At 40.8% G+C, this 20723-nt stretch overlaps 1 protein-coding gene across 6 annotated transcripts in view; it reads left to right on the top strand.

The window, feature by feature from the left end:
* The first annotated feature begins 1423 nt into the window (after positions 1-1423).
* The window catches only part of LOC109985001 (pituitary adenylate cyclase-activating polypeptide type I receptor), a 33009-nt gene continuing 13709 nt past the window's right edge, over positions 1424-20723 (top strand). For 4 of the 6 annotated variants that reach the window (XM_020635201.2, XM_065954228.1, XM_020635199.2 and 1 more), the window contains exons 1-6: positions 1688-1848; positions 5691-5850; positions 10317-10413; positions 19684-19794; positions 19898-19998; positions 20084-20181. In XM_020635201.2, the coding sequence (XP_020490857.1) occupies positions 5809-5850; positions 10317-10413; positions 19684-19794; positions 19898-19998; positions 20084-20181 (449 nt within the window). In that variant the 5' untranslated portion in view covers positions 1688-1848; positions 5691-5808. Of the gene's footprint in view, positions 1661-1687; positions 1849-1886; positions 3441-5690; positions 5851-10316; positions 10414-19683; positions 19795-19897; positions 19999-20083; positions 20182-20723 lie in introns of those variants that run through there. The other 2 variants (XM_065954226.1, XM_065954227.1) reach the window with 2 other exon arrangements.

Below are 20723 nucleotides of genomic sequence, written 5' to 3'. Positions count from 1 at the left end.
ACTTGGGCATCAATTGCAATGATTTATGCAATGACTCATGTAGTGCCCTGGTTTTTAGCATCCGTAAGCTATACAAAAGCAATTGTTGCATTCTTTAATCAGCATTATAAATGATTTTAAAATAAACTTTTCATTTGAAGTATCATTAAACTGCCAATTGTTATTCAAAAAAAGGTGACAGCACCTTGACGAAGAGACTAGTAGTGACTGTGTGCCTTTCGCTCTTTGAGGTTGTAATCGAGTCTTTGAGGTTGTTTCACATCTTCTAGAAGTTTCTGTGTCTCTATTGGGTTGTAGTTTTGCATTATGTTGTTTTCGTTTCCAATCTCTTCATTATTGCCTTGTGTCTCTTAATGATTGTTTTGCATGTTTGTGGTCATTTTGTGTTGTATGTGTGCGTTCTAGCTGCTCTTCATGTTTGTTTGAAAATCATGGTTGTTTTCTGTCTTTTTGCGGTGAAATTCTGATTCTTTGAAACGGTTTTGAAATTTCTGAAGGCTTTTTGTGTCCCTTTCCTCCAGTAGGTGGTGTTTTGTCAATTTCCTGATGGTACAGTGTCACAACACTTTACATGTGTTTTGTGTAATTTTCAGTTAGTGTCTTTGAAGTTGTTTTGCATCTCAATTTTTTATTGTCTCTGGTTGTATTGCACCTGATTGTGGTCAAGCTGTGTCTCGTTTATTATTTTTTCTTCTCTTTACTTTTTTTGGGTCTACTCTGTTTGCAGTTCTTCTTTCTGTCTTGTTGTAGTTGTTTTGTATGCCTTTGTAGTTTTTGCCGTGGTTGTTCTGTGCCTTTTAGTGGATTTGTGTCTGTTTGTGGTAATTATAGCTGTTGGTGTTTGTTCACATTGTGTTGTAGTTGCTGATTTTGTAATCTTGTTGTGTTCCCTTTGCATCTATGTGGTCATTTTGTATCTTTTTTTTTAATGCTGTGTCTTGCTGCTGGTTTATACAGACCTTGTTTTAGGACTGTTTATGAAGTCACCCCCTGCCTGCATCATAACAGTCCTGTTGAGATTTAATTAAAGCAGTTCTTAGTATTCAGACAGAGGAGGTTGATTATTTGCAGTTAAAATGTTGTAATGGACTTGGGCTGAGGCTTTGCTTTGCTTTGAGCCATTTGGTGCCCTGAGGCGATTATTCTGTCGCTGTCCGTGGTGCTGAAAGTAAACAGGATTGCCAGAGGCCACACAAGTAACCTCCATGGGATTTAAGCTGCTTTTTGGACTTTAAAGCACTCTGGTAGTGTACATGCGGGAACTCGGATGTTTAACTTCTCACTAAAAGTGAGTCATTCACATGACGAGGTCTCACAAATTATACCCAGCAGGGAACAGGATTCTGTGCCTCGAAGAGAGTCTGGTCTGCGCATGCGCAAATGTCAACTAGTTTTCTGAATAGTTTCAGTTCTGCAACAAATTCCCGCGCCTGCGACGCGGAGACATGGACGATGACTTCCCTCCAAGCCTAACATCCTCATTCTGAGATATTTTTTAAAAGTCTCCTCCTCCAGCTGCATCTATAGACTAAACTGTGGCCTCACTTTGATGCCTTTTTGTCTGACGAGGTGCGAATCCCGAAGGAACTGACACACTCCTCCTCCGCCTCCTCCTCCTCCTCCTCCTCGTCGTCGTGGTGCCGCAGCAGCAGCCAGCGCGGTGAGTGCGTCCTGCAGCAGCAACAGCAGCAGCACTAACGGCACCTGTCGTTTTCAGTGCGATCTTTTAACCATTTTAGGAGTGAAATAAGGTGTTCCTTGAAATAATTCGCAGCCAGACATGGCAGGGAACCATGAATACCGATGGCTTCATGTGTAGATATTCGCTCCTCTGAAAATTACGCATCGGTAAGTTCATATGACTTGCTTTCCACGCCGACTGCTGCACGCTTTCCCACTCATATCTGCGGTTTATCAGTTAAGAGGGTTTTTTCACTTTACACTGAAGGCTATATATGGGGGAATGCGCGTGACTTCTTGAATGACAGAAAGCTCGCTGGAGCTAGATTTCGCGAAAGACTGATCAGCAAATGAACGATTGGTTGGCGCTTTTCTTGCTGATGTTTTCCATGTGCAAAGCGAAGGTCACCCACATGTATTGATGGATTGAACGTTAACGTATGCGGGAATAAAATGGAAAAGAGGCTGGGCTAAATTAGCCTATTGATTCTGCACAAGTATGTGGGGAAAAAAAAACGTTTGTGTTGAAATTAAGATTGTTTCGTGTTTTTCTTTCTCTCCCTCCTACATGCCCCCCAAAAAACCGCCTGACATTTACCTGGAATTTAAACTGTACACATAGACTGATACGCCTGTCATGTAGTCTATATAATCTGTGTGACTGTGGCACAGGAGCATCTTCACAAAGCTGCTCAGACATAATGCTTTTGATGCTTATGTTGTTGCATTCTGATGGACATGCAATCCCCAGACATTAACAGACTTGCATTTGGGTTAAAATGAAAGCTCTCATGTCTCACTGGGATCCTTTAAAGCTGAAATTGAATTATTAATGCAGCACAATGTTCAGAGGAATTCACAACACACATAAGGAGGAAGCTGATATGTTGAGACAGCTCTTTAAAATTCTCTTTAAAATGGAGATAAATCATTTAAAAGATGGTGCATGCTTTTTCACCACGTTTCTCCCTATCTGTTGCATCTTTGAACACCTACACACATTATTCATGTGTAAGCACACTCAAAGGTGCTTGCAGTCGGTTGACAACCTGATGATGCATGTGCTAATTATAAATGATGGGGTTCCCAGTTTTCCTTTAGACTGAAGTTACTCTGATTATTTTGGGGTTTTCTGGTCAGTTTTTGGTCAGGTTCAGTGCCTTAAACTTGATTTAGCTTTTTTTCAAGATTTGTAATCCTCACAAAAGCTGCTCTTTGATGTTGTTACAGCATTACTTATTTAGTGCGTACCTTGCTCCACTTGTATAGACACTGAACTGAATACCACTCCAATTTTTTTCCCTTCACAGTTTTTTAACATGTCTCATGTTTCAAATGTTAAGCAGAGCAAACACTCTCCTGCTTTCTTGCCCTCGGAATACATTGATGTTTCACCCTTCCTGCTCAAGTGCTTCCCTCAAACCAAACCAAAGCCATGGATTTGTTCCAAATACCGTGTACTTATGTCAGTTTTACAACATTGTTCAGAAACATGGCTCCTGTTACATTTTGCGTTAAACAGAAGGAGACAATTTGGAGCGAATCAGTCCCATGTCTGCCAAGATGTCACTGTGTGTTTCTGTTTTAGTCTTTCTTAAGTCTGATTGTGTCTTTTGGGGGTCTAAATGTGAATCTCGACAGTTTTTCTCAGCCCTTCTTGACTCATGTTATCCCTCCTCTTTATCTCAGGGTTTTTCCTCGGAGCACGGTCTGTCTTGTTACTTGATAAAGCATCCGAGAGAGAGAGAGATGCTTTAGAGGTAATTGGATTCGGGACTAGAGAGAGAAGAGACACAGAATGGAATTTGTCTCTGTGTGTGCATGAATTAGCTAAAGGAGAAGACATGTGTGTGTGTGTGTGTGTGTGTGTGTGTGTGTGTGTGTGTGTGTGTGTGTGTGTGTGTGTGTGTGTGTGTGTGTGTGTGTGTGCCTGCGTGTGTGTGTTGTTTATGTGATTGCATGTGTGTGTTATGTGTCTCTGCTGGTGCAGGCTAGTGTGCTTTGTATTTGCGGTGAATCATTGTGTTTTCAGGAAGCAGTGTGGATGAGTAAGTCATGCGGGGAGGGGATTCGGGGGGGGGGAGGGGTTGTTTTAAAATCTGAGCATGAGGCACATCAGTTTTTTAGTCCTCAAGGATGAGATCCTTACAATTTATTTCCATTGGTAATCAACCTCTCCTTTATAAATCCCGTCTGTGTCTCATGCCTCTGCTTTATTTGAGAATTCAGGTGATGACATGTCCTCTGTAGAAGAGAACAACATCAGTGGAAAACAAATGTCGCCTCTGTGGTTTGGTTCAGAAGGTTTTCATGAGGGAGAGTCTGTTGGGATAACATATCAAGTGATACATACCCACAAAGGAGGTGTGTGATGGTTTGACACAAACATAGTTTCAGTATGTCATGTAAAAAATATGTTTAGCTTCAGTTTAAATACCAATTTGACCAAGAAGTATAACTGTTTTCTGTCTTTTAATCCTCAAACTCAAAGGTCAAACAGTGTTAAGTTTCAGGTTCATTTGAATCAACTGTGTCCTAAGGGTGAAAACCATGAGGAACAATTTTGGTTGCCCATGGTTGAATACTAAAAGTCTCATTAATTCTGTTTTCATGCACATCATTGATCAGCATAAGAGTCGCCTGATTGGATCATCCAAATAAAATATTAACAGCTGTGATGGAAAATATGAGATTTCTTTTTTCTTTTTAAAGACAGAAAGTTGTCTAAAAAATCTTGGTCTAATGAGCTACAACTCTTTTTCTTCTTTTTATTAAAATGGTCATTAAGATTTGTTTTCAGGCTTTTTTATGCCTCTACTTTGGAGATAGGACTGTGGATAGAGTCAGAAACCAGGGATAGAGAGAGAGAGAGAGAGAGAGAGAGAGAGAGAGAGAGAGAGAGAGAGAGAGAGAGAGAGAGAGAGAGAGAGAGAGAGAGAGAGAGTGGGGAGTGACATGCAGGAACCACAGGACGGATTTGAACCCGGGCATCCTGCTCTCGAGGACTATAGCCTCTGTACATGGGGTACGCACATTAACCGTTAGGCGGATGCCCCAGAGCTACAATAATCAGAGAGCTCAAAATGTTGCTCCATCATGTGAAAGAAGACAATAAAGAGTAAATACATTTTCTAATTTGACAGTTCATGGTTTAACTGAAATCAGTAATAAACTCTGGTTAACTTTAGATACACTCAGCAACAATGGTAAGTGAACAGACAATTGAGGCAAATATGATGACAAAAATTGAGAAAATGTATTTATTCCTTTTATAATATTCCCTTGTTTATTTCATTGTGTAGCAGTCACACACTACGGCATTATGTTTACATTATCTATTTTATCTATTAATGTTTTTATTTCACCAGCACAGATGTATCAAACTGATTTGCATGAAGGCAAAAACAAAAAATAAAGCAGTGGAGCAAAAGTCAAACTATATTGGATCTTTCCAAGAACAAGTCTGAACAGCCAATAAAAACAAGACGCTTGGTACTTGAAAGAAGGGATTTGTGGAGAATATATTTAAAATAGAATTGAGAAAGTCACAAGAAATAGGCCTTTACATGATGACCTTATATGTTAAGTTTATTTACAGTCTATGTCCTATATCATGGTTTGTATCATTGTCTGAAAATGATTTCTTTGACATTTTGGTCCCATTGCTCACCCTCATTATCCGTGTTTCCATACTAAATAACACTGAGGAGGCATTAAAGAGGAATAAGTTGATATGAGAGAACGGAAAAAGCAAAAATCACTTCTCCCTCTTCCTCACTTCTCTCTTAGCAGCTATCATTTTAATTACTACACTTAGTAATCATTTCTAAAGCATGTCATCATACAGTATTAAAGTTAATTATTCCACATGGTGAAAGTATGTTATATTTACGAACATTTTTGTTTGATTCTTATATGGCATTAACTAGTAGAACAAATGAATAGACCGATATGTTCTTGCTCTTTTCCTGCTCTGACGTAGCTGTTTTCCTCTGTGTGTTGTATTTCAGAGCCCTTCATGCTGAAGTGTGCTGACGCTGAGGGACAGCAATTTCAGTGCATCCCTCTGAACACACACTCACACACATACTGTGGAGCCTTTAGGATCTGAGCTCTTCACTGGAGACAATGAGAGGCTACCTGCTGACTGCAATCTTTCTGCTGCCCTTGGTGAGTAAATGTGCATGTATGTGTTCACATGGGTAGATGTCTATGAGAAGGGATGTTCAGGAGCATACTGGAATGTGTTACTGTTTCAGTACATGAGGGATGGAGTGTATGCACATGTCTCAGCCCCCTTGTGTGTCGGCTTCAGCTCTGGTTATTCACCTCTTGATGGTCTGTTAATGACAGGGGCTGGAAGGGTAGAAGTCCCCATATGCCGCATCAGCACATCAGTGTGTGTTACAGGTCCTGAATCAGTTCAGCGTAAGGGTGACTGGATGCCCGTTGGAACGGTAACAGATGGCCCGGCTGACCAAAGAGCTGTCTATCCATCTGCTGTGACTCACTTTTATTATTAGTGGTCTCATTGAAATAAAAAGCAGAATGGACAAGTTGTGCAAGATGTGTGGGAGGAATTATATTCAGCACAGCGGTGCAGCACAGCAGCAGTTTCCTTGGTGAAGCCAGGATACATCTTTTTTTTGTTTATGTGAAATGAAAGTATCATTATGTTGCTCTGACACCATGGGTATCATCTTTTTTTTTTATTATTATTTTTTTTTTTATGATGATAGCTCTTTCTTTTTATAATTGCCCATAAAAACAGGAAGAATTCCAGCCTGATAATGGCTACCATGGAGACTAAAACATCTCCTCTAACCTTTCGGTTAACACGGCCCCCGAACATGTATGAAGTGTTCCTTCAGCCTCTGTGCACAGTCTCAAACTGACCTTCAGCGGTTGATGTGGCAGATACGTCTGTGGTGATGCACTTATTGTTTGTTAAATGGGTTTGTACACTGGACCAGTGGTCTGCGACGTCAAATGAGAGTTTTATTATCTGTGCTGTGCGTCGCAGTGGGAGCTAGTGAGTTATCCGGCCCCTCAAAGATAGCCTTGGGGAGGGAAACGTGGCTCTGCAGCTTCAAAATGGACAGCTTATCTGGACAGACATCTGTTTGAGAGTGAGGAGAGGAGTGATTGGGGAAAAAAGAACAAGAGGCACACTTTATTGATCTGTCCTGACAATGTTGTTAGAGTGCCTATTTTAGATTCCAGATTTTAAACCTTCAGTCATCTTCAGTTAGCCTGGACTTAGTCGCACCAGTAAACCATTTACCTGTTTTACAAGTAAGCTATATGAGTTTTTTTGTAGAAGCTAGTTTCAGTATGAATCTCACATCCATCTGTTAAAAAGGAGCTAAAGCCAGATTGATTGCTTAAAAGCAGAATCATCTAAAGGTAAAATAATCTTCCTACCAGTACCCCTTAATTTAACATATTAAAGTATTATGTCTGAGTTCAAATTCAAAATTAAAAAATGACTATTGTCTGGTCTACAGGAGTTTGGGGTTGGTGGGTGTAGGGGACATTTCTTAGTTGGATGAAAGAAGTTCCTGGAATCTCTACCAGTTGCTAAGCAACACAATTGTCTTGGAACAGCCAAGACATATACTGTACATAAGCCTGTTAAAAAGGTTGTTTTTACACTTAACCTTTTTACAAGTCATACTCAAAAAAATGCTATATTTAGTGATTAAGCATTTAAATGTACTGGCATGTGTTGCTTCCTATTGGAGAGAGACAAGGCTAACTGTTTCACCCTGTTTTGAGTCTCCAGCTAAGCTAACCTGCAGCATTTAAAATAATAAATAATAACAATTGAACCTAGTGCCGTTATTGGAAAGGGCACCTGAAGAGTGACAGGAAATGTGTGGAGAGAGAGTCGGGGATGACATGCACCAAATGGTTGCTGACCTCAAGTCAAACCAGTGACCTGTGTGAGGAGGTGAATCCTCTACACATTAGACGCCTGCTCGACCAACTGAGCTAAACCTGCACCCCACTAACCTAAAAACTTCAGAATGATGTTGATTTCCTCATTTAACTCACAGCAACTTAGAAACAATTCATTTGATAACATTTTATTTTTCAAAATGTCAGACTTTTCCTAAAAAGCTAGTAAAGGCTTGGGTGTTTTTTATATTGTTAGCTAGGGACTGTCAGCTAGAGCTGTCCACTACTTAATAGTGGACAGATACAAATACAAATTACTCTAGCTATTTTCCCAACTAATGTTTTGGTCAGCCAGCAACAGGTGCAGTTGCTTTTTGGTCCTGCGCACTCCCCAAGGCGAGCGCAGCGCACACCTTGTCCTATCTGAAAGGCCCTTTACATTTTATGAACTCTATAACTTCATTTTCAATGATTTTTGTCATGAATTACCAAGCTAACGTTAGCTCTGTCTGTTAGCTTTGTCTGTTAGCTTTGTTAGATACTCAGTGGTTACACCGTTCAGTTGCTAGCAGAAAGTATTTGGTAATCTAATCTTTTGGGAATGAGCAGGTTCTTTGGTCATTTAGTGATGTGTAAATTTCCACTTAATCACCACATAACATAATCGTTAAGCTAATGTTTAAGTGTACAAAGAGCCTGTGTAAAATAGTCCAGAGCTTTGGTGTGAAGTGTGTGATTTCGTGTTCATGTCTGTTTGTTGGTCTGTTTGCTACCTGAATTCATTTTATGACTCCTCACGGTGGGAGGCGTGAAACAATCACACACAAGAGTGTCTCTCTCTACAGCTATGTATGTGGGTCTGTGCGTGGTTGGTGGAGGTATAAATGCATGTGCCTGTGCCATCCTATTAGCATAGTAATACGAGTGTAACGACCAATCTTAATCATTGTAAATTAAAAAACAAGGTGCTAATCCATCAACAGGAACATGCATTACCTGCTGTAAAGGATTCAATATAAATAAACTAATACAAATCAAATTTAATACTGTCATCTTACAAGCCTGTCTGCACTCATGCCAAACAGATATTAGTCATCTGCATCCAATTATTTCTCATTTCTTGGAAGCCTTGCCTACAACATGTATTGGCTCCTGGCTGGTTACCTGCTGCTTAGCAACATGGATGCTGGCTTTTGGTACGTAGAGGTCTTCCTTTCAAACAAAGCCAGTTTTTCATATCAAACACTACAAATGAAGAAGCGAGTCCTTTTTATATGTTTTGTTTTGTTCACCCATCATTGTGAGGCAGAAAATGTTGACTATCTAAGAAACTAGATAGAAGTTACCTCGAATGAGGTTTCCCATTATTCATCAGTGTTTTAATATTCTGCCGGCGTGCAGAGCGATAAAGAAAGGAAGTGAATCTGAGGACGTCTTCCCAGTCGTTTGATGCCCTATCTTATCTAGGCAGTGAGGCCTGAAGTGAATTCATATTGGAGGGCAGTGAGATAGAGTGATGAGTCAGCCATGGCTCAGAGGGCTGGGACATATTACACCTATCATTTCACTGTGAAGGAGAAGGAGGGGGCTGAAAGGGAGCTTAGGGGGCAAAGCAGAAATTGGCCCCTAAGAGAGCAAGAGGCAGAGTTATACTGTAGAGACATAGTAAGTTTACTACCTCGGGGTTAACTGTTTCCCTGACTGCAACCTTGAAACTACGCATTCCTTTGTTACATCACAGTGCTTTCCTTCTTGGCTGGTTATTGTTGCTGTGAAATGGCATCCGGGCATCATAAATTTCTGAATTTGTTGATTTTACTGAAGTATATATGGTTGCAGAAGACAACTTGATGGATTGAAAGAATAGAATTACGAAGGGATTGGATTTGGTCGCTCAAAAGTTGGTGTCAAAATAGTAATACTCTGCAAAAACAGAGTTTGGAGCCTTAACTCCAGGACTAGTATACCAAAGTATACCAATATACTTTTTTTTTAAAGATAATTTGTTGGACTTTTTGGGTGTTTATTTGGAGGACAAGAGAGTGGATAGAGCTTACAACAGGGATTTGAGAATGTAGGATGACAGGCAGTATATGGCCAAGGTTTAGAGTCAGGTCTAGGGCTGCAATTTAGACTCTGTACTAAACATGTACAATACTCTGTAAAATAAGTAAATGTTGACATTTGGTTCGGCTACACAGAAACACTAGTCACCAGGCTGAAACTCTTCTGCTTGTTTGACCCATCAATCCAACTAGACAACTTACTGTCTCCACATTTAGTAAATGGATTAATTGTAAATGAAAGTTGGTATTAATGCACATATTAACTTTACATGTTTTTACATGTTACATTTTTCCTGCTGGAAATTAATTTGATGAGTTTTGAAAGTTCATAACTTGTTAAATATAAAAGTTGTCAACCTTGAAATCCCATTTATTGGGGTTCTCATTTGTCCTTGTGAATGCCTGATATTATTTTCCGGTGAAAGCCTTTCCCACTTCAAATCAGTAAAATGAGTCTAAACAAAAAGACATATAGAGAAACTTTTAAACTCAACATATTTAGTATCCTTGCAACTCTGGCAGATGTAACTGTGGTTCTGCCAGTTCTCTTTGACAAAAGCTGAAAGTGTATCAGGTTTCCAAGCTCTTAAACACTTGATTTCATGGGGCAGTGTGTCAGTAAAGTCCATATTTTTGGTTGAACATGTTTGTTTGTGCTATTTTCTCCAGGTGGCTCCAGAGTCCGAGCACTGTCTCATCAAGCATGAACATGAGAAATGCATGGAGAGGATCATGCTGCACAATCCCAGCGATGAACTTGAATTGGGTAAGGGACGCAGAGTCTGGGGGTGTGCGTGCGTCTTTGTTCCTTGTCCTTCTGTGTGCATAATTTGGCATAAAGCCACCAGTTTTTATTTGTCTGCTGTGGCTGAATTGTTTACTTCTTGCTCAGTAAACTGCTGATGAAAGTCATGCATCTCCTTAAAATCCTACTTTCCAGGAAGGGATAAAAAGCAGCGTTGTTTGTATACACAATGATGTGGTATTTTTCAGTTTATACAGTGGAAAGGTCAAAGAGGGACGTGTGAGGATGACAGATGACTGCTGTTTTCTATCTTGTTGATAGAACAAGTACATCCCCTCAGACAGCCACTCACTACACATCGCAAACCCCGACACCCATCCTGTGATATACAGCTGTCTGTCTGTAACGTCCCGCTGTGCTGCTTCACATTTTTCTCTTCATCCTTTTTTTTTTTTTTTTTTTTTTTAACAAAAAGCACAGGAAGCTTGGTATGTGATTCCTGGAAGCAATTATTTTCTTGGCCATGGACGGTGGTTTTCATTAGCGACTGCTGCAGGTCTCCTGCTGCTCTAAAGTTGCCCAACAGATTGCATCTCCCAGACTGCACTGTGACTCCAACTCACAGCTTCTCTGAAAGCCAGTAGTTCCTTGGAAAAATCATGAAGCATAACGATTTAGAGAGCACGATAACACGTTTAAAAGAGCAGAGGATCTGGAAGTTCAGCTCACTTTTCATCTGAAGATGTCACAGGTTGTGCCTGAAGTTTTTGACACAGAAAACTAGCGGTAAATGAGCTCCCAAAGGTTTCATTCTGTCCTAATCTCTTTATAAAACATGTTATGCCCTGAGGAAGGTGTGAACAAAGATGTAGTTTAAAATCTGTTTTGATTATACCTTTCTCTTGCATTTAAACACTCTCCTTTTCTATGTTATCCCTTCTTCTTCTGTGACATAGAAAGTCTGTTTTAGTATTTAGTTGTACATTTTCAGCAGTATAGTTACACATGCTGCCCCTCTTTGCCCCTTAACTGATCCCTGCTTCCTGCTGTGCCTTTATAAGGAAACGTTTTGTCTTTCTGCTGACTGTACATCGTTGGTGAGAAGGAAATAAAAACGCCTGGTTTGCAGAAATCTTGCTCGGGGCATGTGAAATGTTTAAAAAAGAAGGCAAAAACAAAAATGAGAACAGGGAAATAATAAACAAGAGAAATCAACTCTATACTGTAGGTTGTGGTGTATTTTATCAGGCCAAATGGTCTACATGTGATTGATCTAGATCTTATTCTGAAAGCACATTTAGCTGGATTTAGCCATGGCACAATGTTAACATTAAATGATCGTTCCAGTGATCATTATTTCAACAGGCAGGGTTGGTATTTTTTTTAAAACTGGCATGATTTTGAAAGTAGCATTCCCTCAGTGCGCTGTCTACACCCACGCCCTCCCCTCTGTGCTCCCTCAAAAGCCAAGTCACTTACATGCACAAGCGCCATTGGTCCAGAAGCAGATGCTTTGAGTGTGGGCTCGTGCATGCATGGGGTAGAGAATGAGCAAGGACACAGAGAGGTGTGATTGGTTCATCAGATTGGTACCACTTGGCAGACATTGGTCGAAATTTTTACAGGCTAACAACTGCTACAGATGACAGTTTTTCTTGGTTCCTTTTTCAGAGCACATGAGTTATTAATGTCTGACAGGACCTAAAGACAATTTCAACCAAAATCTTAAAAAGTGTATCAGGATAAAATTACCAACCCTGCTTTTAATTTGTCTATGGTTTTACCCCTAATTGTGAGGTTAACACTACAAAACAGGTCTCCTAGGTATACATATTAAAATGATTCTTATTTTATATTCTATGGACAGAGTACATCTCAAAGATAAGAGATTATTCTGATGTATCTTTAAAGTTACACAGAATATAAATAAGTTATATAATAAAGAAAATAATCAGCAGAGAGAGAGAGAAAATAACTTGCATCTTGTTCTTGGCCTTTGGGTGTTTGGATATTACTTTTAAAGTGTGGTAATCACTGAAGCCTGCCACTGGAAGACTGCTGCTATCTTAAAACTGTTTGTAAACATCTGGAGCTAGCCATGTCTGTGTGTACGAACTGCGAACATCAGTACTCACAGTTAAAGGACGATATCCAACGACTTAAGTCCGAACTTCGGAACAAAGACCATCTGATTGAAGGCTTTGTTTCCGTGGCTGCTGCACAGTCAAAACACATATCCTATATGCAGTCCTCGAGCCTGGCGGTCCGATCGCCATCCGCACCACCCTCGCCGGCATCAAAGCTGGTGTCTGCCTCGGCAACAACACCGGCCCCGTCAGGTAACTCCGAGGGCGCACGTGGTACGCCGCAGGCGGAAGACGGACCATCTGGCCCCTCCGCAACCCCAAATGACCCTCCACAACCGCTTCACGCTGCTGAAGGACGGGGCTCCGGTCGGCCTGGGACTGGCGGTGGCTTCTGCTGCCGCTGCGCGTACTCCTGCACCAAACGGAACTACTCGCCACTCCGCCAGGGCTCCACATGGACTTGCCACCTCACCTCCACCTGCAGCGCGTTCTTCTGGTCGGGAGGCCCGCCACTCGGCCACTGGGAAGAATCGCCGGAAAATGCTGCAGGAGGCCGTCACCAGACGCTCTGGGGGTCTTCCTCCGGCTGAGCCGCGGCGGCGGTCCGCTTCACTGCAGTCGCCTCAACATGACCCGCCCGCTTTACCGCAGGTGGTAACGGCCGAGCGCCCGCAGGCCGATCCAGGTAGCACACACTCATCACCTCCTTGCCCTCTTTTTCCCCCCGACAACTCTTATCATTGGAGATTCAATCACCAGAAATGTCCGCTTCTTTAATGCCACCACACACTGTCTTCCCGGCGCCACTGTCCCCGTAGTCCTAGACAAACTCCTCAGTCTTCTGCCTTCACTCCCACTCTCAATTAAGAGAGTCGTTTGTGCCCACGTGTACAACGACTCTCTTCCCGGCGGCAATCTGAGTGCACCAAAAATGATTTTAATCTCCTTTTTAACGTTTTAAAGAACTGTGGAAAATCAGTTTTTATCTCTGGACCCATTCCAACCTTTGATCGTGGTCCTGAGCGTTTTAGCCGTATCCTCTCCCTGCACACCTGGCTCCGGCACGCTTGCAATTCACACAACCTAGATTTTATTGACAATTTTAACCTGTTCTGGAACCGTGCTACACTTTTTAAAAGCGACGGGATTCATCCAAATCCGTTGGGCAGTCAAATGTTGTCCGCTAATATCCAGCACGCTGTCCAGTCCTTAACACCTGTATGACATCCATCTGAGCACACACCCACTTCCAATCCCCTCTCACCTGTTTCACCTCAGAACAATCTACTCACAGCAAGCCCCTCCCCCACTCCTCACACCTGGTGTCACTCTTTTTCTCCTTCTTCTCTGTCCTCCAATAACTGTCATACACTCTCTACTGTCACAGACCACAGCACTGAATTCACTATCCCTGTACACGTCACCTGTCAATTACTGTAACCACTCCAATCTCACCCAAGTACGCCTCCAACCTCTTCCACAACCAACCTTTAATTGCACTTCAGCTAACTTTGGTCTTTTAAATATCAGATCCCTTAATAATAAATCTTTTATCTGCCTTGATTTTATAAATCATAATAATCTTGACTTTTTTATTGTCACTGAGACCTGGTTGACCATGGGAGATTGCAGTCCTCTGATTGAAGCAACCCCCCCTGATTTCACTCACCTTCATCAGCCCAGGATGTCAGGCCGGGGAGGGGGGGTTGCTGTTATTTATAGAAAAGATTTTAAATGCTCTCCAATTATTCACACTCATTTTACATCATTTGAGCATCTTGGTTTTATTGTTAACTTAAAAGATCCTGTGCTAATTTTAATCATCTACAGACCACCCAGACCTAACAATGTTTTTATTGCAGAGTTTTCAGAGTTTCTATCACATTTTATTTCTAAGTATGATAAAATCCTTGTTTTAGGTGATTTTAACATACATGTCTGTTGCCCCTCTCAGTCCCTTGCGGGTGATTTTATGGATATTCTAGAATCTTTTAACCTTACTCAGGCAATACAGGAACCCACTCACTCTAAGGGCCACACACTTGATCTTGTTTTATACAGCGGTCTCTGCCCTAACAACTTTGAGACAAAGGATATCTGTGTGTCAGACCACAAACTGGTTTTATTCAGAATGGTTCTATGTCAGCCACCTTTTATTAGCAAGGCACCTGTCCGCAGCAGGGTTTTTAACTCTACGTCTGCTAGCAAGTTTAAGGAGCTTTTTATTTCTGTCTCTTCATCTGCCTTTTACCAACATTTTAACACAGAGGAGCTGGTCTCCTCTTTTAATCTCACCTGTCAAACTGTGCTGGACTCTGTTGCTCTCTATAAAGACAAAAAAAACTAACAGAGTCCCACAGCCATGGCTAAACGAACTGACTCAGGATCTAAAAAGAGACTGCAGAAGGAAAGAACGAAAATGGAAAAAAACAGGCTTGCATGTATTTTATGAAATATGGAGAGATTCAATGAAACAATACCAAAAGGAAGTTAAAGACGCAAGAGCAGCATTTTATTCTAATCTGATTTTAGTCAATCATTCTAACCCCAGAATTTTATTTAAGGTTTTAGAATCAATCACCACCCCCTCCCCTTCTTATTTTACTGATCCTTCTCAGGATCTATGTGAGAAGTTTTTAACTTATTTTACTAATAAAGTCAAGGACATTAGGCAACAAATCATCCCCCCAGACCGTATTTTAGACACCAGCAGGGAACTTAACAGTTATTTTAGCAGTTTTGAGCCGGTGTCCTTGACCTTTTTATCTGAAATTTTAACCCATATGAAATCAGCTACGTGCAGCCTTGATTTTATTCCCACAACATTTCTCAAAGAGGTTTTTAACACAGTTGGACCCAGTATTTTATCCATTATTAATAGTTCCTTGACGGAAGGTGTAGTCCCCTCTGCTTTTAAACATGCTGTGGTCCAACCACTTTTAAAGAAACCCAACCTTGATCCCACTGATTTTAACAATTTTAGACCAATCTCAAAACTTCCATTTTTATCAAAAGTTTTAGAAAAGGTGGTTTCAACACAACTTTTATCTTTTATGACTGAAAATAACCTCTTTGAGAAATTCCAGTCCGGTTTTAGAGCTTGTCACAGCACAGAGACTGCCCTCCTCAAGGTAACCAATGACCTTCTTTTAGCAACAGATAGAGGGGAGGGCACAATTTTAATTCTTTTAGATCTTAGCGCAGCTTTTGATACTGTTGATCACACAATTTTAACTGATCGTCTCAGACATTGGGTTGGTTTAAAGGATACTGCACTTAGCTGGTTTTACTCTTATCTTTTAGAAAGAACCTTCACCATCGGTAACTACTCCTCCTCTACCTCTAACATTACCTGTGGTGTACCGCAAGTTTCGGTTTTAGGTCCCATTTTATTCTCCATTTATATGCTGCCAGAAATCTAGGAATAACATTCGATTGCAATCTCACCTTTGAATCCCATATCAAAACAGTTGTCCGATCAAGCTTCTTCCATCTATGCACCATCTCCAAAATTAAAACAATCCTAACCCAACGAGACCTTGAAAAGATCATCCACGCCCTCATCTTCTCCCGACTTGACTACTGTAACTCCCTCTTTTCCGGAATCACAAATAAGTCACTGTCTCGCCTCCAGCTGGTCCAAAATGCAGCAGCTAGGCTTCTTACTGGTTGTAACAGACGACATCACATCACTCCAATTTTAGCTTCATTACACTGGCTTCCTGTACGTTTTAGAATCGATTTTAAGATTTTACTCATTACTTTTAAAGCACGGACGGGGCTGGCTCCAAGCTATATAACAGAGCTACTGACACCATATGAGCCAGCCCGCAGTCTTAGATCCTCGGGTGGGAGCCTCCTGGTCGTTCCAAAGTCAAGACTTAAAACTAAAGGTGACCGGGCCTTTTCAGTCAGGGCCCCTCGACTTTGGAACAACCTCCCTGAGGAGATAAGACTTGCAGATTCCCTCAATTCTTTTAAATCCCTTCTTAAAACATACTTTTACAGACTTGCTTTTATGTGATGTCGTCTTCTTAATGTCTTCTCTTACTGGTTTTACTATTTTTATCTTCTTCTACTTCTTACTGTCTTTTATTTATGGTCTTATCTCATATTTATGCTCATATCTTAACTCCTCTTGTGTTTTAACTTGGTAATTTCTTATCTTACTTACTTTGTGTATTTATGTTTCGTATTTATAGTTAATTTTTATTTTTATTAATATTATAGTTTTGGGTTTTTTGATCCTTTAACCACTTGTTTTTATTTCTTTTACTACGCTTACCTTCTCATTGCTTTTTATTTGCTTTTATCTCTTAGTTTCTTACATCTTTTTAAATCTTTGGTCCTCTTGGTCTCAGCTCGTGTTGTTGGGTTCTTGTGTTCCTGGGTTCTTATGATGGTTCTTATGATGGTTCTTGTGATGGTCGGGTTATATATGTCTGGTTGTGTATCGTGCACTTTGGGTTCTTTTCTGTTGAATTGTATTTAATTATTTTTGGTATTTTGCATCTGTTATATTCTTACTGTTGTTTATGTTCTTCTGTGTTTGCTTTAGTTTGCTTTGTTCTTGTTTTTGCTGTTTGTCAAAGCACTTTGTAAACCTGTGTTTTTAAAAGGTGCTATATAAATAAAGTTATTATTATTATTATTATTGTTTCTCTCTCCAAGCCAAATGTAACGGTCTTACAAAAGCGATGGCTCTTCCCCAGATGCAAATCTTTCTGTGAGCTGCATGACATGTTTTTGCTTCCAGACCAGTGTTTAAAGTTTAATGGAGAATGATGAATGAATGCTCTTTGGGTGGTTGGTTATATAGGTGGACGATCTGTGTTCAGTATTACTATACAGCTTGTGGATCTTGTGTGAGATATCCTTCAGTGCAGGCAGAGTCCTTTATTAAACCGGTTACCTCTGCATCTCAGTGTGGCTCATTTGGCTCTGATTTGCCCTTTAAAAGGTAATTGGCTTTGTGTCCGGCTCACCAGACAGACCCAAAACAGATTAGAGAGATGGGCAGAATGCAGAAAGGTCTGCAAACAGACATATATGTCCGAGAACACATGCACACACAGATGCCTACTCACACTCACCAGTCCACATGAAAAGCATGCGAGGGAACACACACACACACACACACACACACACACACACACACACACACACACACACACACACACACACACACACACACACACACACACACACACACACACTCAAAAGTACCTGCTGCTGCAGCACTATAAAAACCATCTGAGCATAAACAATGTAGTAAACTGGGAGCGATAGAGACAGAGGGAGGGGAGGTGCTGAAGATGAAGTACATGGAAGCAGAAAGAAGGCATAAAAAGGGGAAATCAGAGCAGTACTGAAGAATACAGGAGATGAGAATAAATGTGAGAATGAGTCAGGTAATGATTGAGGCAGATGTAAAGAAGGAGATCAAATCCAAATAAAATGGAAGATGGGATTGGGTTAGTTTTAGCTTCAACCAGTTTGTGATAGTAAATGGGGGGGGGTAATAACAGAAGTAATTGACAAATCAAAGATGAAATTAACTGTCAGGTGAAACACTAGCTTACATATGTAGGAATCCAATGCAGCAGCCCTGTATTCAAATACAAGCTTAATGTTCCTTAAAAACAGTAAGAGGTTAGAATGTTACAAACCGTGATCTTTCTATATGTATGTTTCTTTTCAGTCTGTTTAAAGGGGTCTATCTGTAATGTTGGAATAGATAAGTTTCTGTTTGACAGGTTTGTGTCATCTGAGGAAGTTTGGGGTGATGTTAAAGTGTGGAGGAGGGCAGCTAAAGTTGTTCTGCAGTCAGTCAGTCAGTCAGTTGGTAAAATAATTTCAAGGTGAGGCCGAAATGATTGAATGACTTTGACTGGTCAGTTACAGGGTGGAGGGTATAGGGCCTATATTAGGGCTGGGCAAGATATCAAGTTCATAGTTCTTCAAATGAGATAACAGGTAAGACCATATGGTTGATATGTTACCTTTCATCCATAGAGCTGCCAGTTTGCCTGTTTCTCCTCTCACTGTCTGTCCCTCTTCACCCTGCTCGGCCTCTCTCCCTCTCTGAGCAAAACTTAAAAACAGATAGCTTTTCATGTACATGTTGACACCATGCAGCTGCCTGTTAATAAAAGGGCCTTTGTGACAGTTGCCATTTGGCCCATGAAGATTTGACTTTTGAGTTATTCAGCAATATATTGTTTTAAATTACAACAATGACATTCTCGAAGCTCATAGGGATGAATCTAAATTGAATAACAGTATTATCTGACTCTGCAGCTCTTCTTATAAAACAGACATGTATGTTGAGTTTCAGCTCATTCTTTAGCTCTCAGGTGCTTCATATCTGCTTTGGTCACTCTCGCCTCTGTAATGGTTTTGCTCTCAGCTAAAGAAGACATGAAAACCCACTGCACACTTCTCGCTCAAACAGCAGATAGACAAAGTTTGGAGGTGGTTATGATGGTGGAACATTTGTAGAGCCAAAAATAGACTCCTTTTTGGGCGCACTGGTGGCGCAATGGTTAGGGCGCGTGTCCCATGCATTGAGGCTCTCATCTCGAGCAGGAGGCCCGGGTTCACCTCCACCCATGGCCTCTTTCCGCATGCCATTCCCCACTCTCTCTCCCTGGTTTCCAGCTTTATCCACTGTCCTATCTCTGCATTAAAGGCACAAAAAGCCCAAAAATAAATCTTAAAAAAAAAAAAAGACTCCTTTAATAGAGAAGTTAGATGACCAAGCTACTAGGACACTCCACTCCTCATGGAGGTTAATGTTGCTCTGTGGGTATTGAATGTATCATTTATTATCTTTCTGGAAATGGGTGGCAAAAAATGGTTAAAAAAGTCAATTCATTCAGATGAAAAAAATCAAGGAAAAAAACGTAAGACTTAAAACAACCTTGCTAAATAACGTGCTAAATGATCTGATGAAATGAAGAAAAGTAAGACGATACCTCCGTCTGAGCAATCATTTTAACCATGGAATGTCATGAGAATGTGAGATATCTCAGTGAATTAACCCCTTAATGCCTCCAATTCATTTACCTTATTTAGGATTTCATTCAGTTCAGTTCAACTCAATTCAATAAGTTTCTGTTTCTGTAAATCATACCTGTATCAGTAAAAATTCTGATGAGGACTTACACTGACTGGTTGCTCTTCTTCTTTTCGTCCCTCTCAGAGTGTCCGTGGATGTGGGACAACCTGACCTGCTGGCAGGCGGCCAGCATCGGAGAGGTCGTGGTGGTCAACTGTCCTGAGCTCTTTCATGACTACATGGATCCTGACGAGGGTGAGAAGATCAGATGTGTCTCTCGCTGTATTTGATCTCATTTGTATTCATGCATTCATTCAATATTACCCAAGTCATATCTGGAATATAATTTGTCTCTCAGAGATGGGGAAGGTCAGTCGTAACTGCACCGAGTACGGCTGGTCAGAACCTTTCCCTCAGTATGAGGTCGTCTGCTTCTTCTATGACAACAACACAAAACCTGTACGACCTTTTTCAACTCATACACATTTCCTCTTACCATTTAAACTGACACTCACAAGACTAACCCTCTGTCTCTTATCATTAGGACACATACTATGCCTCGGTCAAGGCTCTGTACACCGTGGGCTACAGCACATCGCTGGTGTCTTTGACCACAGCCATGGTCATTCTCTGCAGATTCAGGTGAGGCAGGTTTTTCAAAATTTGCATACAAGATAAACAAGTTTCCATAAATGCTTGTTTTCTGGTTGTCAATAACCAATAGGATACCAAAATAAAAAAAAACTTAATGTGAATGGTAAGAAAACATTTTTTTTAAAGGTTACAGTCTCCGAGGTTTCTGCGCTAATATATTTGTGTGGGCTTGATCTACGAAATGACAATAAGCCAACTTACCTGACGGCCTACCTCATGCTTTCCTAACCTTTGGGTCCTGACCCCATGTGGGGTTGCTTCAAATACGGTCGCCTGGAATCTTTATTTATTGATTGATAAAAGATATAGTACATTCAAATATATTGAACACAGGCTACTGTGGGCCTCTCTCTGTCATCCCAGCCGTCTGTCCACATTAATGTACATGAAAAAGCCTAAATGTGGTCCAACATGAATGTTTACTTTGCTAAACTATTACATGATTGAAAAACAAATGATTTCAGTAAAAAGTTGTGTTTTGAATGTCTGGGGTAGCCAGAGTTTAGACACGAGTCAAAAGAGGTTTGGAA

This window comes from Labrus bergylta, chromosome 4, assembly GCF_963930695.1.
Source record: "Labrus bergylta chromosome 4, fLabBer1.1, whole genome shotgun sequence".
In the NCBI taxonomy this organism is placed as follows: domain Eukaryota; kingdom Metazoa; phylum Chordata; class Actinopteri; order Labriformes; family Labridae; genus Labrus; species Labrus bergylta.
The sequence above is the reverse complement of the archived record's forward strand: the minus strand, read 5'-3'. Positions and strand labels throughout refer to the sequence as shown.